The 20,527-nt window shown below is 31.1% G+C and overlaps 2 protein-coding genes across 2 annotated transcripts; both read right to left on the reverse strand.

Annotated features, from left to right (window-relative positions):
• Positions 1-542: 542 nt before the first annotated feature.
• On the reverse strand, positions 543-9,897 carry LOC148597877 (uncharacterized). The gene is made up of 10 exons (XM_088561967.1): positions 9,446-9,897; positions 8,992-9,099; positions 8,420-8,527; positions 7,798-7,911; positions 7,082-7,195; positions 6,699-6,806; positions 6,256-6,344; positions 3,294-3,372; positions 2,143-2,308; positions 543-747 (listed from the first exon to the last, which is right to left on the reverse strand). Exons 1-10 carry the CDS (start codon positions 9,849-9,851, stop codon positions 741-743), a joined length of 1,299 nt encoding a protein of 432 aa, XP_088418093.1. The 5' UTR covers positions 9,852-9,897; the 3' UTR covers positions 543-740.
• Positions 9,898-14,745: 4,848 nt separating this feature from the next.
• Positions 14,746-19,034, reverse strand: LOC148597878 (uncharacterized). Its single transcript, XM_088562128.1, has 5 exons — positions 19,010-19,034; positions 18,642-18,755; positions 18,210-18,317; positions 17,656-17,741; positions 14,746-14,832 (listed from the first exon to the last, which is right to left on the reverse strand). The coding sequence occupies exons 1-5, from the start codon at positions 19,032-19,034 to the stop codon at positions 14,746-14,748; spliced, it is 420 nt and encodes a 139-aa protein (XP_088418254.1).
• Positions 19,035-20,527: the final 1,493 nt, after the last annotated feature.

A 20,527-nucleotide genomic window follows, 5' to 3' on the forward strand; every position in this document is an offset into this window, starting at 1 on the left:
TTTCACTGATATCAAAACTTTTTAAAATAATTTATGTGTTTAATTCAAGACCCTCGAAACGAAGACTTCAATTTGAGGTCGAAGGGAATAACAAGATCAATAAGAATCTGTCAGCGACAGCTCATTAGTGGTTAACTCACTTTCCATAACAATATAAGGAAAGCTAAGCTTATGTTTGCAATCAAACAGAAAGTAGATGTCATAATAATACAAATGCACATCCTACGATGCGCTATCCTTTTAGGTTGATTTTGATTCACTGTCGACAAGCTGCGTTTAAAGTCATACAATTATGAAAATGCATCTTACGATACGGTATGCATGTACCCATATAAAGATTTGCAAAATATAGCAGGAGCCTGTGACTTACACAAGCTGTGAATTTCGTTACGAAAAATGGGTTACGGAAATACTGAACGACGAAATGATGATCATAGATAAAATAGTGTACTCCCTTTCCTACAGAGCAGAGGTATAAATAATGTAAACGAAGTATCAATGCTCAACATTAATATGGAAAGTTTGTTTTCCAGTCAGTTACAGAAAAATTATGTTTATTTATGAAAGGAAAACAAACAGTACTAATAGATTGATAATTGTCATAAACTTCTGACATTAATTTGAAATAATTATAAACTGTAATAGATGTAACAGAATAACATAATTATTTCAAGTACAATTGTGAAGTGTTATATTCCTCAGAAAAATATTGTTCGTGGAGTACCGCCGATAGCCTTGAATTACAATCTGAAAAAAAAAGCAATTGCGAATGCAATCAAGATATAAAAAGATGATACCCTGTGTAATAAAGTCCAAAATATCACGTAAAATTATTAATTTTGTAAATTATCTTTGTAAAAAATACTTTCTCCCGTCAAAACTCTCTTCTCTTGTGACATTAACTTTTTTATTACAATAGTGATTTGGAATTTTTATCCTCCAAAAGCACCAATTGAAGGAAAATCAATGAAACAATGAACAATCAGTTGGCTATCGTACACCACCAACATATATTTACTCGTGCCGAGAATGATTTGTGATTAAATTACATTCAACTATCATATTTAACGTTTGAGTATTGTTTGTCGTGCGTTTGCATGCGTTCACATCGTTTCATGTTCGCGTGTTTCAACGCACGATAAAAATGCACATTTTAAGTCTTCGTTTAAACACTTGATGCGACCATTCATTTATACTCCATGATGCCAGCGTTCGTTTTAATAAATACACGTTAGATCCGTTTATTTTTGTAAACTGATAATGTGTTTCTTATTCTTTTTCACTATCATTTTTTGTGTATATTTGACATTTAATTTATTAATATCAATATTTTTTTTCTGCATTATTTGTTAATATCGTTCGTCTATCATGCGTTCATACCCGCACTTAAAGTGGTCGCCTATGCTATGTGTAAACGAGCGTTTATCGTGCGTTTGGTGAGCGTTCAGCCTGCCACGACGTATCGTGTGCGAGGGAAACCTAAACGCCTCAAGGTTTGTATTTGGAAGAAGTGCTGCGTATTCGAATACTATTGGCGTTCTTTTGCACTCGTGATCGTTAATTCGTAATTTACTATTTTCATTAAAAATCTGTGAGTAACTACTTCTGTACTATTTACAAGTACATTATTTTATTATTTTTTTTTATTAAATGAACTTCGTCGGATATGCTCGGGGAAAAGGCGTTGATTGAGATTAAAAGCTTGTACACGAGAATTGAGCATGATCTATATGACAAAAAAGCTAAACCTCTAAAAAAGAGTACTCATAGTAATTGTATAAATCGACCCGAACAGGTATAGGTAATTCAGTAAGTAAGCAAAACCTTTTTAGTTGAGAGAACCAGGATAAACCGTAAAACATACTATCTTTGCAACAACTACAGGTACATCAATTCCAATTTCTTCCAATGCAAACTAATGCGGAACACCACAAATTGTTCAGGTTATTTAAAGCAAATACTAATTTCAAAACTTATCTCATCTTTCCCTTTAGACATTGCGTATTGCAATAACGTAAGTATGTCAGCTTAAATTCTTTAGATATTTTTACTATATCTTTTCAATGTGTCATAAGATGTTCATCATGTACAAATCAAACAGGCCGCGTAGGTTTTTTTCCATTAACATTGCGATATATATACCTGTCTTTTGGTACCAGCACTGTATACGCCAAGACGTACTGAACAAAATTCCATGAGATTGTGTAGTAAGCGGTCCATCGATTGACAGTATTTTCCATTACATTAAGATTTGGATATGAATAAATGCTACTCATGCTGTATTTAAAGGAAACACACTTCTGCATATCTAATAAAATTAGATTAGACTAAGATTTCAAAAGGTTAGTTGATTTATAAAAGAGAAAAAAAAGTAACATGTGTCGTTATATGCTTCAACATGTATGGAAAACAATTTGTTGTCAAAATGAGAATGGTTATGTTTCTTTCTTTTTTTATTCTCTTCTTTTCTTTTTTTTTAAAGTTTCCACATTACTTTCTCTAACATTTTATAGCTCTTCAAGTTGGCGTCTGTCTCAGTTACATTATGAGGTTAGATCTAACGGTGCAAAACGTCTTGGACGGCGAAGACATTTAGTTTTCCATGTTTTGGTAGACCGATATATTATGCACATTACTCCTCACCAAACGAAGATTTATGAAGACGTATAAAGAATTCATTCCAATGTTGAAAATTTATTTAATGTTTATGTTTAATAGTGAGTGCAACCCTATCACACGTCAGAGCAAACGTACAGAGCAGGGATGGCTTCTAAAACAAAATAAATCATTTCACTACTTGATACATAATCCGTTAAATGTCAACAAAACTGGTCATGGGATAGGACATTCATTTATTCATCAATGGAAATTGTCGGGATTTCCAATCAGTCTCGGGTTACAATGTTATACCAAATTGCTAAAATCATTTTTTGTCGCTGCATTTACATAACAATTGCAATCGTCATTAATAAACTGCAAAGGTACATTTAAAAAAGTGGATGTTCAACTATTTAATTTAAACACTTACATGGTACAACTTAACACCTGAAAGCTACTTGCTTAAAACGTCATAAATAAAGGTCTTCTATGACGGTTGTGAAAGCAATATTTTTATCATCTGTATTTTATAGTTACAGAAGATCAAATTATTAACAAAACTATCTATTAATACAATGTTAGTGATGTAATACAATGGCGGGTCAAGTTTGAAGTATTGAAGATGAACATCTTTTAGATTCTGTTGATAATGATATATTAATTAAAATTACTTAAAGTAGAAAAAAATATCGTACCGAGTTGCGTTCTTCTTGATATGAATCGCACATAGTTATTACTGTTTACAGTAAAGTAGGACTTTCCGGGTCCAGTGACCTACAGAAAAAGTCGAATTACATTTAAAATACAACACTTACATATGTTTGATATCTTGAATCATTCTAGTTTATTTTCAAAATTATTATAAGCCCATATTGTATGTTTGTTTTTTTTTTTTTCATTTTAGAACAGCCGCAATTTGGCATATTTTCATGTACCTCGACACCTAATGGTAAGACAAACTGTCTTCGCATTCAAAATTCGCGAAATCACTTAACTACAGAATTTTCAAGAATGAATTTAAGCTAGAAAACTATTTCAAACGTTTATAGAAAAAAATAGAGGACGCTTACTCTACCGGTGCACCTGGTCCATGTTCCCAGTTTTTAGTGGAGTCCGAGTTGCTCGTCTGCTTTGGTTACTTTTGTACGTAAGATTTTAGTAACTCTGTGTTCTTTTTTTGTGAATGTCTGTTTTCCATGTCTGGTCTTTGTTCCTGGATTACATTCCTTTGATTACCGCTATAACCTTGGTTCCCTTGATTACTCTTTGATTACCGCTATAACCTTGATTCCCTTGATTACTCTTTGATTACCGCTATAACCTTGATTCCCTTGATTACTCTTAGACGACATAAATACCTATACTTTATGCAGCTTTCAAATTCTTGAATCATAAACTTCTAGTTGAATCAAGAAGGTGGCAAAATACAAGACGAGAAGACAGGATATGTCCTCTCTGTAATACTGATGAAATTGGTGATGAGTACCACTATATTTTTACATGTTCCTTTTTTGATAACGATAGGAAAAATCTTATTACGAATACTTTACGAAATAGACCAAATATTCTTTAATTTCATGATCTTATGAATAGTAGTAGTGTGTAAATTCTTACGAATCATGAACAAACTGTTTAATCTTCGGATTAAACTTTATATGTATTTTGAACTGTACCTCCATGTTTTAATTTCTTGTTAATATTTATGTATTCATATATTTGGTGAATGTTCTCTGTACCATTGTATTTTGGTTTGTGAGAAATAAATATATATGCATAACAAGTTCAATCTATTACTAATCGGGATCGCATACTGAAGACTTTTAAAATATGTAACTACAAAATATGTACTGTTTTGAATGCGTTTCGAAGATCTTTAAATTTAGGTGTATTCGTGCAAGGTCTATCTTAACAGTGAAAGGTAAAAATAAAAATAATTCAACAATGACACATTATCGTGAACAAATATATCTTTAGGTTGTTATTTGAATGACAAAAATGTTTTCGAATAACTTTTAATGATCACAGGTGAAAAAATTCATTATTCATATACTTTTTTTTTTTAAATATTTACCGGAAGTACATTTAATTTCCGGTTCTTATAGATTGAAAATGTTCCCGCTCAAGCGATTTCCAATATATGTCATTTTTTTTTAATTTGGATTGAAAAAAATTTGTGTCGGTGACACTCGCATAATTATAATATTGATAAAATATACATATTGAGCAATAATAAGAAGACCATCAAAAATATAAAATGTTGATTACATTTCAATTGGCAGAAATATGTCATGTATCGCAACCTCGAAAAGGACAACAATATTGTCATTTTTTATATTTTAAATAAATAATTTTGACCATTATTGAAATTAAAATTGTTCGCACCCTTACAATCTGCAGAAATAAGTCATTTTTTTAGAAAATGGACAGAAATTAATGTGCCACAGCCACTCATATGATTCTTATTTGACAATATTAACATTTTAACCAATAATATAAGATCATAAACGTAATTTCAAGCGTTTGTACTCATTCAATTTGCAAAAAATATCAAATTTTCAAGAATTTGATCTAAAATATATTATGTATCACAGCCATCAACATAATACTGATATAGACAATATTAACACTTTTAATATAATTTTAGATTAATAGGGTTATTAAAAATGTTCGCGCACATACACTTTGCAAAAATGTGTCATTTTGAAGATTTTTGACTGAAAGATGAGTGTCGCAACCACCAACCGGATACCAATATTGCCATTTTTAATATTATAAACAACAATTTAAATTGCTCGTACCCTTACAATCTGCAGAAATATGTCATTTTTGAGAAATTGCCTGAAATTAATATGTCGCAGCCACACATATGATGCTTTTTTTTGACAATGTTTACATTTGAAACAGTAATATCAGTCCTTCATTGAAATTGAATTTGTTTGCACCCATACAATTTACAGAATAATGTTATTTTGTGGAATTTTATAAATTAAAATCATGCACAATTTATATATAGATATAGTTTTATGAACATTTTGGATTATTATTTATCATGCAGCTCGGAGTGGCGACAATACATGTAAACAATGCAAATATCGCGTTATCTCGGTAAATCTCGATCTCGGCGTCGAGATTCTAAAGTCAATATTGATTGCACAAAACTTTTTGCATTTTGCATCCTTATTCATTATATATGTTTAATAAATTATTTATTGATTTTCTTTTCGAAATAAGTCGATGCAAAAGGGATAGAGCAATGGGGGAATGGGGCTATTGGATATGGGTCAGTGGGGAATGGGGGATGGGGTAATGGGCTATGGGGCAAGTTGGAAGTTTTTCCAATACAGGGACTGTATCTGAGTAATTTAATTAATGAACTTCTGCATCTTGAATGTATTATTTTGATATTGATAATATGAACGGAACGTAAGCGACATCCTATATATGTTGCATGTAAGACAAGAAATATGAACGACTAAAACATATTCCGACGGAAGTCAAATTTGTCGACACGGAAGTAGACGATTTCGCAAGTGCGGAAGCTCTTTTATTTCAATACATTGATGAATGCGATTTTATTTATTTATTTATTTATTTTATCTAATAATAATTTGGAAATAATTAGCTGTGAAGAAATATGTTAAGCTTTTAGTTTTATACCGTATTTTGAATCCAGTCTCCGTAGTCATATAAATCCTGCTCAAACATGCATGAAGAATATTCTGTTGGTTCTGCACTGCCGTGCATGTCTACAATGTGAACAAATACATGTCTGTTTATTATCAAAGTATATATATTTGAAATATAAAATTATCCCAAAGGTTGATGTGGTCTTTAGAGAAGAGTTATATGTATAGAATAGGTCAGTTATTTGCAGAAATGCTTATGAAATGATATGAAATCTACTGATGCTCGGTTTTACATTTTATTATATGTTTTGTATCATATATTGAAATCATAATTATTCAATCAATTCAGATATATATATATATATATATATATATATATATATATATATATATATATATATATATATATATATATATATATATATATGTTGTTCTCTTTATTCCAATTCACATTTGATTTCACAATTGACCTACCTGAACAGTTTGATCCCGTATAACCATCTACACAATTGCATTTAAAACTACTTCCAATAACACTGCAGGCACCATGGATTCCACACGGCAAACTAGTGCAAGGAGTTACTTAAACAAACAATATTTCAATATGGTTATTGTGATAACAGCATCACAATATAATTTTAACTTGAAAACAAATCTGCTGATAATTAATATGTCATGCACCACGAATTTTGTAAACAGTTTTACTTTTTCCCTGCAATATGCAATAGTGTTTTCTTCGTTCTGAAGTAAAAATTGAATATGTTATTATTGCAAACTGACGTACCTACTTATTCTATAAGGACAATACAACATGACTTAAAAGCCTATAGGGGCCAACAAAAATGTATGATAAAAACCTTCGCACAAATCCCCAGAGAATCCGTTGATACAGGTACATAGAGGCTTCGAGCTGTTCAAAGTGAATCTACACGTCCCATCGTTTAAACAGGGGTCTCTATAACATGGCGTAACTGAAATTGGATTATCAACTTAGCCATTTTGTTCTCATATGCCGAAAACACTATATTTTTAAAAAAGAAGTATATAATAATAAAATTTGAAAAATTCCTTTTTTTTATTTTTATTTTTTAATTGAAATAACTTCGTTGTATTGACGTTGGTTTACCCTTTTATTAGATAATGTGAGTAGTTAAGAATTTAAAAACAATTGTCTTGAATTGAAAATGTTGAAAGAGTAACTAAATAGTTAAAGAGTAGAAATAGTAACTATGGAGATAGTATTGTTTAAATATATTCAATTTTAACAGCGACATAAAGCCTAATTATATTTCCTCCACTAAATGAAACTATATTACATGATGGGGAATTACATGTATACTCAATGATTTTTGACAATCGCAAAGAATTCCGCAGATACGAAGCTGTTTGGTTTAGACAAAAGTCACTTTCAAAGTTCTATGCGTAATGCTGAAAGCTAATGTAAATTTGTATTCATTCTAATGTAATGGTACAAGGTTTACCTAGTCAAAACGTCATAGCATATACTTAAACAATTTTGGTACTAAATAAAAGATAATGTTTTTGATGTACATAAGAACCGTGTTACACTTACTTTCACATGCTAATCCACTAAAGCCAGCCACACAACTACAGTTTGCTGTGGGTACATTGTCAATGAAAGTGCATGAGCCACCATGAAGACATGGGGCACTATCACAAGGTGTAGCTTAAAAAAAGAATTCAATTAATGTAATAGTTTATTCTTAAAATGAATATCTGATAAAACATGTACAAATACTCTATATATTACCTCAAACATGTCAAAATCAATGCAAACGAAAGGTTTCAATTATGATATTATTATTATACTAAAGATGGTGAAAACGTATATCAGCTGTATAAATTTAGCTAGAGAGTGCGAAAATAGAGCTAGTAAGTCAAGAATTTATATGATAAACCAAGAATGTGTTTACTGCTATATTTGATTTAAAATGTATTTATACGGTAAACGTGTTTATATCAATTATTTTACAATAACAAAATTATACCTTGTATTGTAATTTGTTGTTGAATTACCACTACATGATGTTAATCAAATGAAGTAAAAACAGACAAAGATGTTGTGGATGGCATTAACCAGAGTACTAAAACAAATCCGAACAAAGCATATATTTTTCAACCATTTCTTAACGACAAAAATGTATTTTAACAAGAAAAGATATATCGATCCTTACCGCTACAGTTTGTACCGGAATATCCCGGCCTGCAGGCACAACGTGGCTCTAGGTCTTCTAAGTAACACGTCCCAAAATTATCACATCGCATATGGTCGCATGGAGTAACTACAAGATGTAATAACTTAATGAAAAAGTCTTAGACATTAAGTAAAGCCCTTTACTTTACATACAGAACCATACGTGTTTTAACTTAAATAAGAGTCAAGATTAGTTTTCAGTAATCGTCATGCTTGTAAAAGCAAACACTCTGAACAATGGATCAATAAAACATAATTTCCTAATTGTAAACACTTTATTTTCGAATAAGTATAGGAAATATCAATTATGATTCATAGTGAGTTTAATTCATCCGTTTTTATGTATTATCTCCCATTCTAGCTCCACGAATAGACTTCCATTGGCTACAAGGAATATTATTTAAAATAGTAGAATGAAAATAGATAAGTTCGTTTTGATTTTTAAAGAAGATAGGTACCAAAGCAGTTTTGCTTTTTATTTTCTACCATGGTATTATTATTAAAGTTGGAGACAACCACCTGTAATACAATCGCCATAAAACATGTGCATACCTTTGCATCTAGGTCCAGTGTATCCTTTTAGACAGGTGCAGCTCAGTTTGTCTTCATAAACAGAACATGTTCCATTGTTAAGACACCCAAGTCCATCACAAGGCGAATCTTAATAACGATGAAATAAAAAAACATTTTTTTTTATTTTATCCCCTGTTAATTTATCTTCTTCAGGTTAGAAAACATAAACAATATAGTTAATTAGAAAAGACAAAATAATCAAATCCGCTATTTTATGAATGACTGTACCAAGTGAGGACCGTTGCAGTGGTTTTCCAATTTTCCGTTTTGTTGACGGTACTTTTGAAGACATTTCTTTGTTTGTAATATTATGGATTTTTTTTGTTTTTTGTTTTTGTTTGGTTTTTTTTGTTTTTTTTTGTTTTTTGTTTTTTTGTTTCTGTGACTGTAATATAAGCTAACACTAGATTAGCCCAATGATAAACAAACATACCTTTTGATTGGAAATAAACAGTAACTGCTATTAAAGCGATCCCAGAAACAACAAAAAGTAATACGCACACAATAGCTGCAATCTTCCACGTATACGCCACTGTTGACTTTGGTGATGCTGCTATCGGTAACCTTGTCTCATCATTGCTTTTAGCCAAGTCTTTAAAAGCATCCTGATTTACGTAAGTGCTGTCGTTTTCTTTGCACCATTTAGAATATTCGTTTGGTTGCGCCTTATGTTTTTTTTCCAAATTCTGGAGGTCAACAGATGATGAGAGATCTTCATAATAATTGTCTTGTCCTGTCGAACTACTAGACTCGTTCTCCTGGTAGGCGGTATTTTCATACTCTGATTCAGGTTTTCCTTTCTTTTTCTTTAGACGAATATGATTTAGACTCAATGCCATCTTTTTTAATACAGTAATATAACTCTTAAAACACTTACTTTATCAGTCTGACACGAAATCGAAAAGTGAAACTGATAAAAATATTAAAGTAACTTAATTACTCAATAAATTATATTTTATGACAATTGAGCAATAAAACATTACATATCTTCCTGGTATTTTATCTCAAATTTACCGTTTACAGTAGCTGAAGTGTTTACCTTTTGTAAATTTATTAAATGTTTAAAAAATAACACATTCGATAACACATATATCTAGGACAGAATTATATTTGTACGCATACATGTACCACCCATATCTTGACTTTCACACAGAAAGGTACTTTAACCGATCACAATAAACTAAACAAAGAAATTGAGTTAAAGAGTAATCAAGGGAACCAAAGTTATAACGGTATTGCATATCATCAAGTCAGGCCTGGATGAGTACTGTTTAAATATCATGTATTATCATGACCAACTATGCCCATTTATTGTTACATTTCACTTTACTCTTTCATATTTCTGATAAGAAAATTAGAGTTCAGCTAACATGATTTTGAAAAAAAAATGTAAACGCACAAACCTGAAAAGATCACCCGAACAGAAAGATGAATGAAGTGTTGTTAAATCCGTCATGCAGTGACTTTAAAATAACAACTGATGGATATTTTTATTATTAATTGATTGATATATCGTAAAAGGATAAAATCTGTTTAAATTTTATCTAATACAAAGTGAGGTCGAACAGTGGCTTAGTTTGTTCAGTTAGATCAGTTCATTTCTTTTCAAGATCAATACACATTGTGTAGAGAGACTTAAAAAAAGATTTACAAACTGTTTCATAAGCATACCTTTTGACTGGGAATAAACAGTAGCTGCTATTAAATTGATTGCCAACGAAAAGCTACCCACACACAGTAGCTGCAATATTTCACATTCCTCCAACTGTTGGCGTGGAAGGTGCTTTTAATGGTAATTTTGTCTCATCGTCGTTTTTACCAAGTCTTTAAAACCATCCTGATTTACGTAGGTGCTGTCGTTTTCCTTGCACCATTCATAATTTTCTTTCGATGGATTTTATTTATACTTAATGCCATTTTTTTTAATATGGTAACAAGACTTTTAAAACCCTTACAATGTCAACCTGGCACAAATAAAATGGAAAAATCAGATAAAGTTACCTACGAACGTTAAAAATAATATTTTATGTGAAATGATTGATAAATACATAAGGCATCTTCCTTGTACACAATCCTTACTTTACCCGTTATAGTTGTTGAAGTGTTAAACTTTCGTAAAATTATTTAGGAACAAATGGTTAAAAAATAATAATACTATAACACGTATATCTAGGACAACATGACATTGGTATATTGTTGCGCAAACATGTACTTCAAAGAAACTGGAAACTAGTTTTGTATATGTCTATTTACTTATGTACTAACTGCACATATTTTAACCACTATGACAGAACAACATTATTTCAACAGTTGTTTTTGCAGGCATACTACTACAATTTTTGAAAGACAATTATGAAGGACAGACGTGTACAAAAATGTACGAGTGGTTGGAAAATTGAGTTTTAAAAACGGAATGTACTTACAAGTCTTAAAATGAAACCCGTTTTTGCGATTTGCGAGTCAAATCAATTGTTGTGTAAAATAAACTGCAGAAGGTATTACTTGTACTTTATTAAGGTAAAATAAATATGACTTTAATTATTATTCCAGTTTGACCTTGATTATTATTTCAGTTTTATTTTTGTTTGAGGGAAAGGATTTGTTTGTTTATTCCCTTTTTTATCGTTTTGTCTTTTGTTTTTTGTTTTGCTTTTGTAATTGTTCCTCTTTCGTCTACCCCAGACTTGACTTTTTTTATGAGCAACTCGGCGGGTGATTCTAGAAAAGCAAAGGACACTTACCCTACCGCTGCACTTGGTCCATGCTCCCAGTTTTTAGTGAAGTTGGAGTTGCTCAGTTGCCTTAGTTCCCTTGATTACTCTTTATCATTTGTTGTGATATTGTTTTCTGTTTGTGTCTGTTTGATTCTTAAAAATGCATTTTTCGAAACAAAGAAAATAAAAATACTTATATTCATACAGCCCAATGTATTTAAATAATCAATCTCAAAAATCATATAATTTATATCAAATTCACCATACATGTTAAACATGCAAAGTCTTAAAGAGTAAATCATATAGAAAAAATCACCAAATTTCCATGAATTTTGGGTATATATGATAGACAACACATTATATTGAAATCAGGTTCAACAATTGTATTCGTTTAAATGTCAGATGGATATTCTTACTAAAAACCTCAAATGATTCATAACAATGTCTTGCTTATATATCAAAACAGCCCACAATGCATTGTCTCATCCCCTCAATATCCACAACCCAGGACGCGTCTGCCTTTGTTCATCAAGATTTTCAAAAGACGCAAAGAAATTTTGGAAAGACAAGAATTGAAAACAGGATGAAACTAACTGAAATGAAAGAATCTTCGTTTAAAATAAAATATAGACTTTAAGTTTTGTAAGAATAGAGTCAAAAATACGAGTAAATACTGACAACAAATTAAACGACAGGGGCGCTTGGACCCAATGACATATAAAACAAGTCAGAAAAAATACTAAAACATAATGTAAATATGTAAACACAATCGTTTTGAATAACATATGTACATCTATGTATACTTGTAACTCATGAAAGTTATTCACCAGCTTTGATATAAATACGGGTAAGTTTGTTTGTACGCTTATTAGAAAAGAAATGATGGAAATCTAACATAGTATATCGGAAACTCAAGTGACAGGTTGAATCTCGCATATCAACTTGTCAATATAGAAATCATTCAGAGACACATATTGTATGAGTATAGTATACATATACATGTGTTGGATTTTTTTAAACAAAGCAGTCTTGACGTGTATTCTTGGAAAGGACTTATCTTAACTATTTTATTAGATAAATAAACAAAGCCTGATTTTTTTTACATGCAAAATCAGATCAGGATAGAGTTAACTTTGTCGAATCGCAATAAGGAATAGAATGCGTTGCTACAAGTATCACAAACGAAATTATCTTTAGACAGCGTGCTACTAATGTCTCTAAACTAATACTTATACCAGCTTAAGTAAGAATCTCTCTCAACACAAAAGTTAATCACTATGTAGAACACCGAGAGTTTCATGGATATTAAAACAAACAAGTGTTTAAAACAGTTGGAATCAAATGAAACAACATCCAAAGTAAAGGACAATGACGCCTTCTGTTATCCAGTGACCAGACACGGATGATAGATATGCACAACAAAGAACATAAAGTAACTAAAGTCACACAGTCGAAAGTTATTATCAAAAAGTCACAGCTTAATATTTTGGTGATTTTGACACCTATGAATTGTAATATTATTTATGTAAATGTAGGTGCTGCTATATTTTCTGCCAGCTTGTATTACAATCTGAAAATATAAACATACATTGTAGCAATAATTATAAAAAGTTATTCGGTGATTTGTTTGAAAGAACTAGTTATCAGACGATATTATTTTATAATATATATGGTATTATAGTAATGAATTGTTTTGGAAGTTTAAAAATATAAATTTAAAAAGTTCAGTACAATATACTCAGTTTTCAGACAGTTGGTTGATGCACCCTTTCAGATTGTTTTGAAAATAAAAAACAGAATTCATTTTTTTTATTTGTAAAATGCAAATTAAGACAAACTCTTGACAAATAGTTTCTGAATCTTAGTTTCATAGAAACATGCACGTATTGTGGTACAAATAAATTTACCTTTGGTTTATTTGTCTGATTGTTCGATAATTTGAAGGTTTCATACTTCCATCTTGCATCATTATATTGCGGAATAATTGTATGTTTGAGACTCAGATTTTCGTATATACTTAATTGCCCATAGAAATTTGAGTTTGTAGTATATACAAAGTGGTTGAATGATAAACACTTTTTATCATCTGTAAAAAGAGGATAAAATATTAAGAACAATTAATATAACGAATCACTCTTTTAACATGTGTTACTATATATTTGATTTGATTCGTGACCCTTATTTCTATCTTTCATTTCAAAAAACATAATTGATAAGCAAACACGAAAACAAAAACAAAAACATGTATACTGCAAATTACGTTATGCTGTATACGTGCGTCAAGGAGTAACCTCTCATCTGTAGCATTATAATCAAATATATAGATGAGTGCAATCAAAAAAATAATTTTATACGAAAATTATTAATCAAAATGTTAAAACAAGGAAGCCATATCCATTACTATCTACAATTGTACTAGGTTCTACAGTTTGCAAAGAATGAAGTTTTCATGTTTATAATGCTGCGAATTTCATAAAAAAAAATCAAATCCGATGTAATTCTAGGTCGGACAAGTCTGCCTACGAGGTTGTTGAATACATTCGGGGACCTTAATTTCATCGACCCATTGGTAAATAATAAAAGCGTGAATGGGACTTTCGTAATCAATGCAGTAAACCATGGAACCTGGAAATTTCAGTTGAATTAAGGTTTAGAACTAATAATTGAAAAATAAGGTTACAATATGAGCATGACTTAAAAGAGAAAAGTAGCAAAGAAACAAAAGAAGTGCGACACTTTCCATTATTTTACGCTATAATAAAAGCTATTGGCCTTTTTTAAATGTTTCAATATCAAATATGATATTCTATGTTTTCTCTCAATCCAAATTACTCAGACGCTCTTTCAGCCCTTTTTGCAGGACTTTTGTTTCCATAAATTAGTTCTTTAGTTCTTGGGATTCGAGCGTGAAATTTAGGGATCTTCAGATAATTGATTGAGATTAAAATATATTAAAGCATACGTAAAGTTATATATCAAAGGTGGTGCATTTGAATAAATTTACAATTTCGCTTTTTTATCAAGTGATCTTACCTAATGCTATGTTGCGTTTTGTTATAAATCTCACTGAACTATAACTGCTTGGATAAAAATATGATGTAGTTCCCTGAAAAGCAAAAAATATCTGTTTATGAAAAAAATATATAATTTAGTAATACAGATTACTTTTTTTTATGTTTTGATATCTTAACAGGTGTTTCAGCAAAAACAAATAATAGATCAAATATTTACAATACATTGACAGCATTAACAGTTACAATAATTAGGGGGAAAATAATCAAGGTCAATCTAACATAAACCTTTTTTTTGTAATGATACGAATCACTTGATTTTTTTTTCTATCAATCATTTTTCTTAAGATATTGACAAAAATCTGTAGAAAAAAGTCATGTTACGCCTTTGAAGAGCAAGTTGAATTAAAAAGACTTTTACAGAGCTATCAAATCTGCAGAACAAAGTCACATTTTTATAACTCATGGTTTCTATGATATTCATGTATATATAGAAAGTGACGATTCGACTAATGTGGTAGAAAAAGAGTAATAATGGCCATGTTTTACATTTGGTTTTTATAATCGACGTTAAGTAAATACCCTAAGGATGTTGGTAACCAGTTTGGTAGTAATCTAGTTGAATGGCTCTGTGGAGAAGTCTTTTTTAAGTAGACGACGATGAACGCCGAAAGATTTCAGTAAATGGAGTAGGTTTATTAGCATTTATTCAATACATTCCTTCTGTAAATTAATCAAGGAAAAAAACGACATAGGACGGAGGCGCGGATACAGGAATGTATTATTTCTAGTTATTTGTTACACAATTGTATGTGTTGAAAGATGTTTGTTTGTTGGGGCTTAACGTCCGAGCAGCAATATTTCAGCTATATTCAGACGATGAACATGAAATTGATGATAAAATGAATATGAAATGATGATAAAATGAACATGAAATGATGATGAAATGAAAAAGGGATGGGACACAAGGACAATGGGATCGACAAATTTTGATTGCCACAGGAAATAGGGAAAGGTGGGTATGGTCCGGCAATTTAGCCTCCTGTGGCAGAGCCCTAAGGTTCCTACTCCGGGAGAATACCACAGTAGGGTTCTTTAACGTGCGAGGAACGTGGCATCTTTCCCAACACGGTGCACCACTATGGTTTGCGGTCAGGTTTTCCGTATTATAGCCTGACAACCCCAGCATGTAACACACCTGGGGCACACATCCCAGTTGCTCTGTAGGCAGAGCGCCCTAGCCCCCGGCTAAGGTTCTGAGCACTATTTAGTCGCCTTTTACGACAAGCTTAGCCCTGCTTCAGGCCTATTCTTTTAACATCCGGACCTGCACGTGTTGAAAGACAAGGTCGATTTGTCTTAAATAAGTTTTGTTTAAATGTCAAGATTTTTTTCAGTTATTTAATTAATTATTCAATTGCATTTGCAATAAGAAATTTATCTTTTTTGTGTACCAAGTAATTGCCTAAAAGAGACATTCGCCTACAGAATAAGTAAAAATAGTATCGTTAAGTTTTATATATTACATGTTACATAACCACTTTTATTTTTATATATTACATGTTACATAACCACTTTTATTTGCGATCATTTTGCTATGATACTGATTCATGTTTTGTGTAAAGCCTGTGAGGTCTTTAATTTTGAATTGTATGAAAGTTTTAAGTAGGTCAATGAGTGTCGATAATACACCAAGACCCCGATGAATCAAAATATATTGTCTACTATACAGAACAAATATGTTATCAGACCAAAAGACAAAGCCCCAAACAATATTAATTTTATCTGCAAAACGTATTCCAATGTTTATTATCAGAAGTATACGTAGAAAATAACACCAGTAATAAGACCAACATTGCTACCAAACTCTCCAAAGAGATAGTGAAAATCATACACATGTGATATCCCCTTTTGGTCTTATTACCAAAGACGTTGACTGTGATCTACCGTCTATGTACTGGATTCCTAAACTCCATAAGTATGCATAAAATACATACATGTAGCTGGATAGCAACAAATATGTTGTTTGGGGTAGAGATTCCTCATACTTTGTTGAAATAATTCCAACTCATTTTCAATATATACCAAAGGATGCTTACCCTACCGATGCACCTGGCGACAGTTTCACAAAAAGTCGTAAGTGTAAAATTGATCGTAGGTAATGACGTCATAACAGAAAATAGCATTGTTACGTCATAACTTACGATTAATGTTACACTTGCAACTTTTTGTGAAACTGACACCTGGTCCATGCTCCCAGTTTTTAGTGGAGTCCGAGTTGCTCATTTGCTTTTGTTAATTTGTATGCATGATTTTAGTTACTTTATGTTCTTTGTTGTGTATGTAGGTTTTCCATGTCTGGTCTTTGTCCCTGGATTACATTCTTTTGATTACCGCTATAACCTTGGTTCCCTTGTTTACCCTTCCAAAAGTTCTGGAAATTTTTATTGACAACATATTTGGATCCAGGAGAAGGGTTATTTTGCTACAAGTTTGAATTCATCACTTCAGGAGATTTATGGTCGTCATCATGAACTTATGGATGGTGATGGTGCACCATGCCATCAAAACTGATTTGTTCAACGTGTCATAGTTTTCCTTTCCTCTTTTGTCTACCCTGGACTTGACTTTTTATGAGTAACTTGGTGCGTGTTTCTAATACACCAGAGGCCGCTAACCAAACCAATGCACCTGATCCATACTCTCAATTCTTTAGTAGTGTCCGAATTACTCGTTTTCTTTTATTACATTGTATGATTATTTTGGTTTTTTTATGTAATTTGTTGTCCATATCCGATCTTTATCCATGGTTTACATTCTTTGATATCCGCTAGAATATTGGTTCCCTTGATTATTCTTCCATCAGTATAATGATGATATAATACATATGAATATCTTATAACAAATAAACAGCATACGTATCGTTTTAACCAATCTCCGCTATCATAAATGTCTTGATCAAACATACAAGCTTCATCTGGCAGTTCTGTACTACACTTCATGTCTAGGGAATATAAAATTCTAGAACTATTTATCGAAAATAACCTTTTGAATGTGTCAGTCTGTGCTGGTTACAAACTTGTTATCAAGAATAGGAATTAACACTTATGTTGAGAAACCGTAATTTTGGTTAAAAATAATTGGTTACATTCGGTATCGTATTGTTTATTACTTGTGTTGTCGTAAATATTTTATTGTATAGACCATGCAATTCCATTAAATTACACCTTATAAGAACAGTTTCGTTCCATGTGTTATTGCTCTGTTGTATTTGTTATTTTATTTTGTGTCTGTTTTCAATTGTTCTATATGCACTGCTACATGTCATAAATACTCCTGTTGATTTTTTTGTTAAATATTTAAAGCTTAAATATTTCTAAACAAACCCCTTTCAATAGCATATGCATACCCTTATGTATTGCCTATACACATGTCTTTTTTTACATTTGTTCTCACTTTAATTTGCTTTTACCTGCACAGCGTGGTCCGGAATATCCATTTGGGCATTTGCAGTTGTAAGTTCCGCCATTTATTGTGCAGACACCATAGTTTGCACAAGGTGAACTAGTGCAAGGAGTAGCTGTTAACAAAAAATCTGAACTTTATGTACATGTATGATTGAAAGAAAATTAAAAAGTTTATCTCTTGATAGCAAGTACGCCATTTTGAATATCTAACACTTTACCTATTTTTCATGCGAAAAACAACGTTTTCATTAATATACTAAAAAAATAGTAATATACGTGCGCATCCAGAAAACCATGGTTAAGTATTGTAAAAATATAAAAAAAAAAAAAGATAAATACCGAAGTATCAAGACCAAAGGACAGATACAACAAATTTCAAGTATATGGGCAAAACGAGAAGAGGAAACACAAAAATGTTGGTTAACTCTAAGTGCTACCTTCACACAGCCTTCCTGAGTATCCATGTTTACATTCGCAAATTGGATCAGGTATATCTACATGATAGTTGCAATATGCACCATTAAAGCATGGATCTCTACCACACGGTGTTCCTTTAACAAAAGGGAAATATTTACATTAGTGCTTGTAATTCTTGTATGAATGAACACAAGGTGTGGTAGTGAAGAGTGAAAATCGGTTGTCACAATTATTAAGCTACACAAATCTGATTTGAACGATAACACTGACTGTACTACTATAAAGTTTGGTATGATTACATTCGATCTATATTATGAATAAGTGACTGATTTTCTTGTACATTAATCTATGTATTTCAATACATTATAATTATGTATGTTTTTTCTACTATAAAAATATTTCATCAACGACATACTGCATACTATTTTGTCGTAAATATAGTAAATAAATACTCACTGCTGCAATTATGTCCAGAGAATCCCGGTCTACATGCACAATTTGGCTTTAGTCTGTCCATATAACACGTTCCCATGTTATCACAAGTGGTCTGGTTACATGGTGTAACTGTTGAGAAACACCTTTTTTTGTTTTAGTAACAAACTGCTTTTTATAGATGTTTGATAAAAATATTCATGTAAATCGTTTCACATTTATTGTCATATAATTTAGTTTATTTTGTTACTTTTGGTTTTGTTTATTTCTTTATTTTTTGTTTCTTGTTTTTCCTTTGTGTATTATTTTATTTAATTAATGGGATACTGTGTATACTGTATGTCTGCCAGGGATTTTTTTACTCTTATGAATTTAACATTTTCGGAAATAAAAAAAACTAACGGTAACAAACCTCTTAGTGAAAAAACGGGAGGCAACAATTACCGGTTTTAACCAATCTTAAAAATTTTTTTTTTTTATCTTTCATAATTTCTTTACATTGGTTAAAGCGCAATATTTTAGTATTCGGTTTGCATTTGCTGCAGATTTGTTAATTAACAGGAGCTTTAAAATGGGATCGACGCAATATGTTAATACAAGGATGCATACATATGTATAATCAAGTCTAAACTACACCCAAACTCAAGAATCGATGCGAGGTTGCGAATCCGCGATGCAAATTTGCTCCCTCCCTCAAAGGGATTTAAGCCCTTTCTCTATATATATTACAAATTTGAATATAATTTAGGGAGTTACAACATCAGGTTAATATTCCAACACACTTATCAAATAGTTTTTTGAGGAAGTTGTGTTTTGTTTGGTTTTGTTAATCGGGCTTTGTTTTATTTTTGTTTTATGTTTTTTTTTTTTTTTTTCTTTTTTTACGATGACTAAGATTTCACAATTAACTAACAATATCTGAGAATACACTTGATTCGAAATTGTTTTAAGAATTCTAAATAAGTCGTATTATATGCAGTACTGAAAAATAAAATTAATACCTTCACATCTAGACCCACTGAAGCCGTCAAGACAGGAACACACTATTTCACCATTAGAAATAACACAGGTCCCATTGTTTAAACATTCAATGCCCTCGCAAGAAGAACCTTGATACAAAAATGTTTAAGGTTTTTATTTTGTTAAGCTTGTAGACTAACTTTCTATTTGTTTATTTATATAAAATATTAATCTCTTTGAATAAGCAAAAATATCATTTTGTATTCACTTGTCTTTTATTCGACATTTGTTTTATTTTCTTTATTATTATTTTTTATTTTTATTTTTTTTTCTATTTTTGTTATTCTTATCAAGCCGTTCTTGTTCATCTGTTGTACGTTATTTATGTCATTTTTTAAGTGTTTTTCTTGCAGAGAAATATCAATATATATATATTGCTAATGTCTTCGTTAACTTCGAAAAAATCCGTATGTCTTTGTACCATTATCTGAAATGTTTAAAGTCTGATTTATGT

This window comes from Perna viridis, chromosome 14, assembly GCF_037379345.1.
Source record: "Perna viridis isolate PV_CMFRI_1.1 ecotype Kerala chromosome 14, ASM3737934v1, whole genome shotgun sequence".
Classification (NCBI taxonomy): domain Eukaryota; kingdom Metazoa; phylum Mollusca; class Bivalvia; order Mytilida; family Mytilidae; genus Perna; species Perna viridis.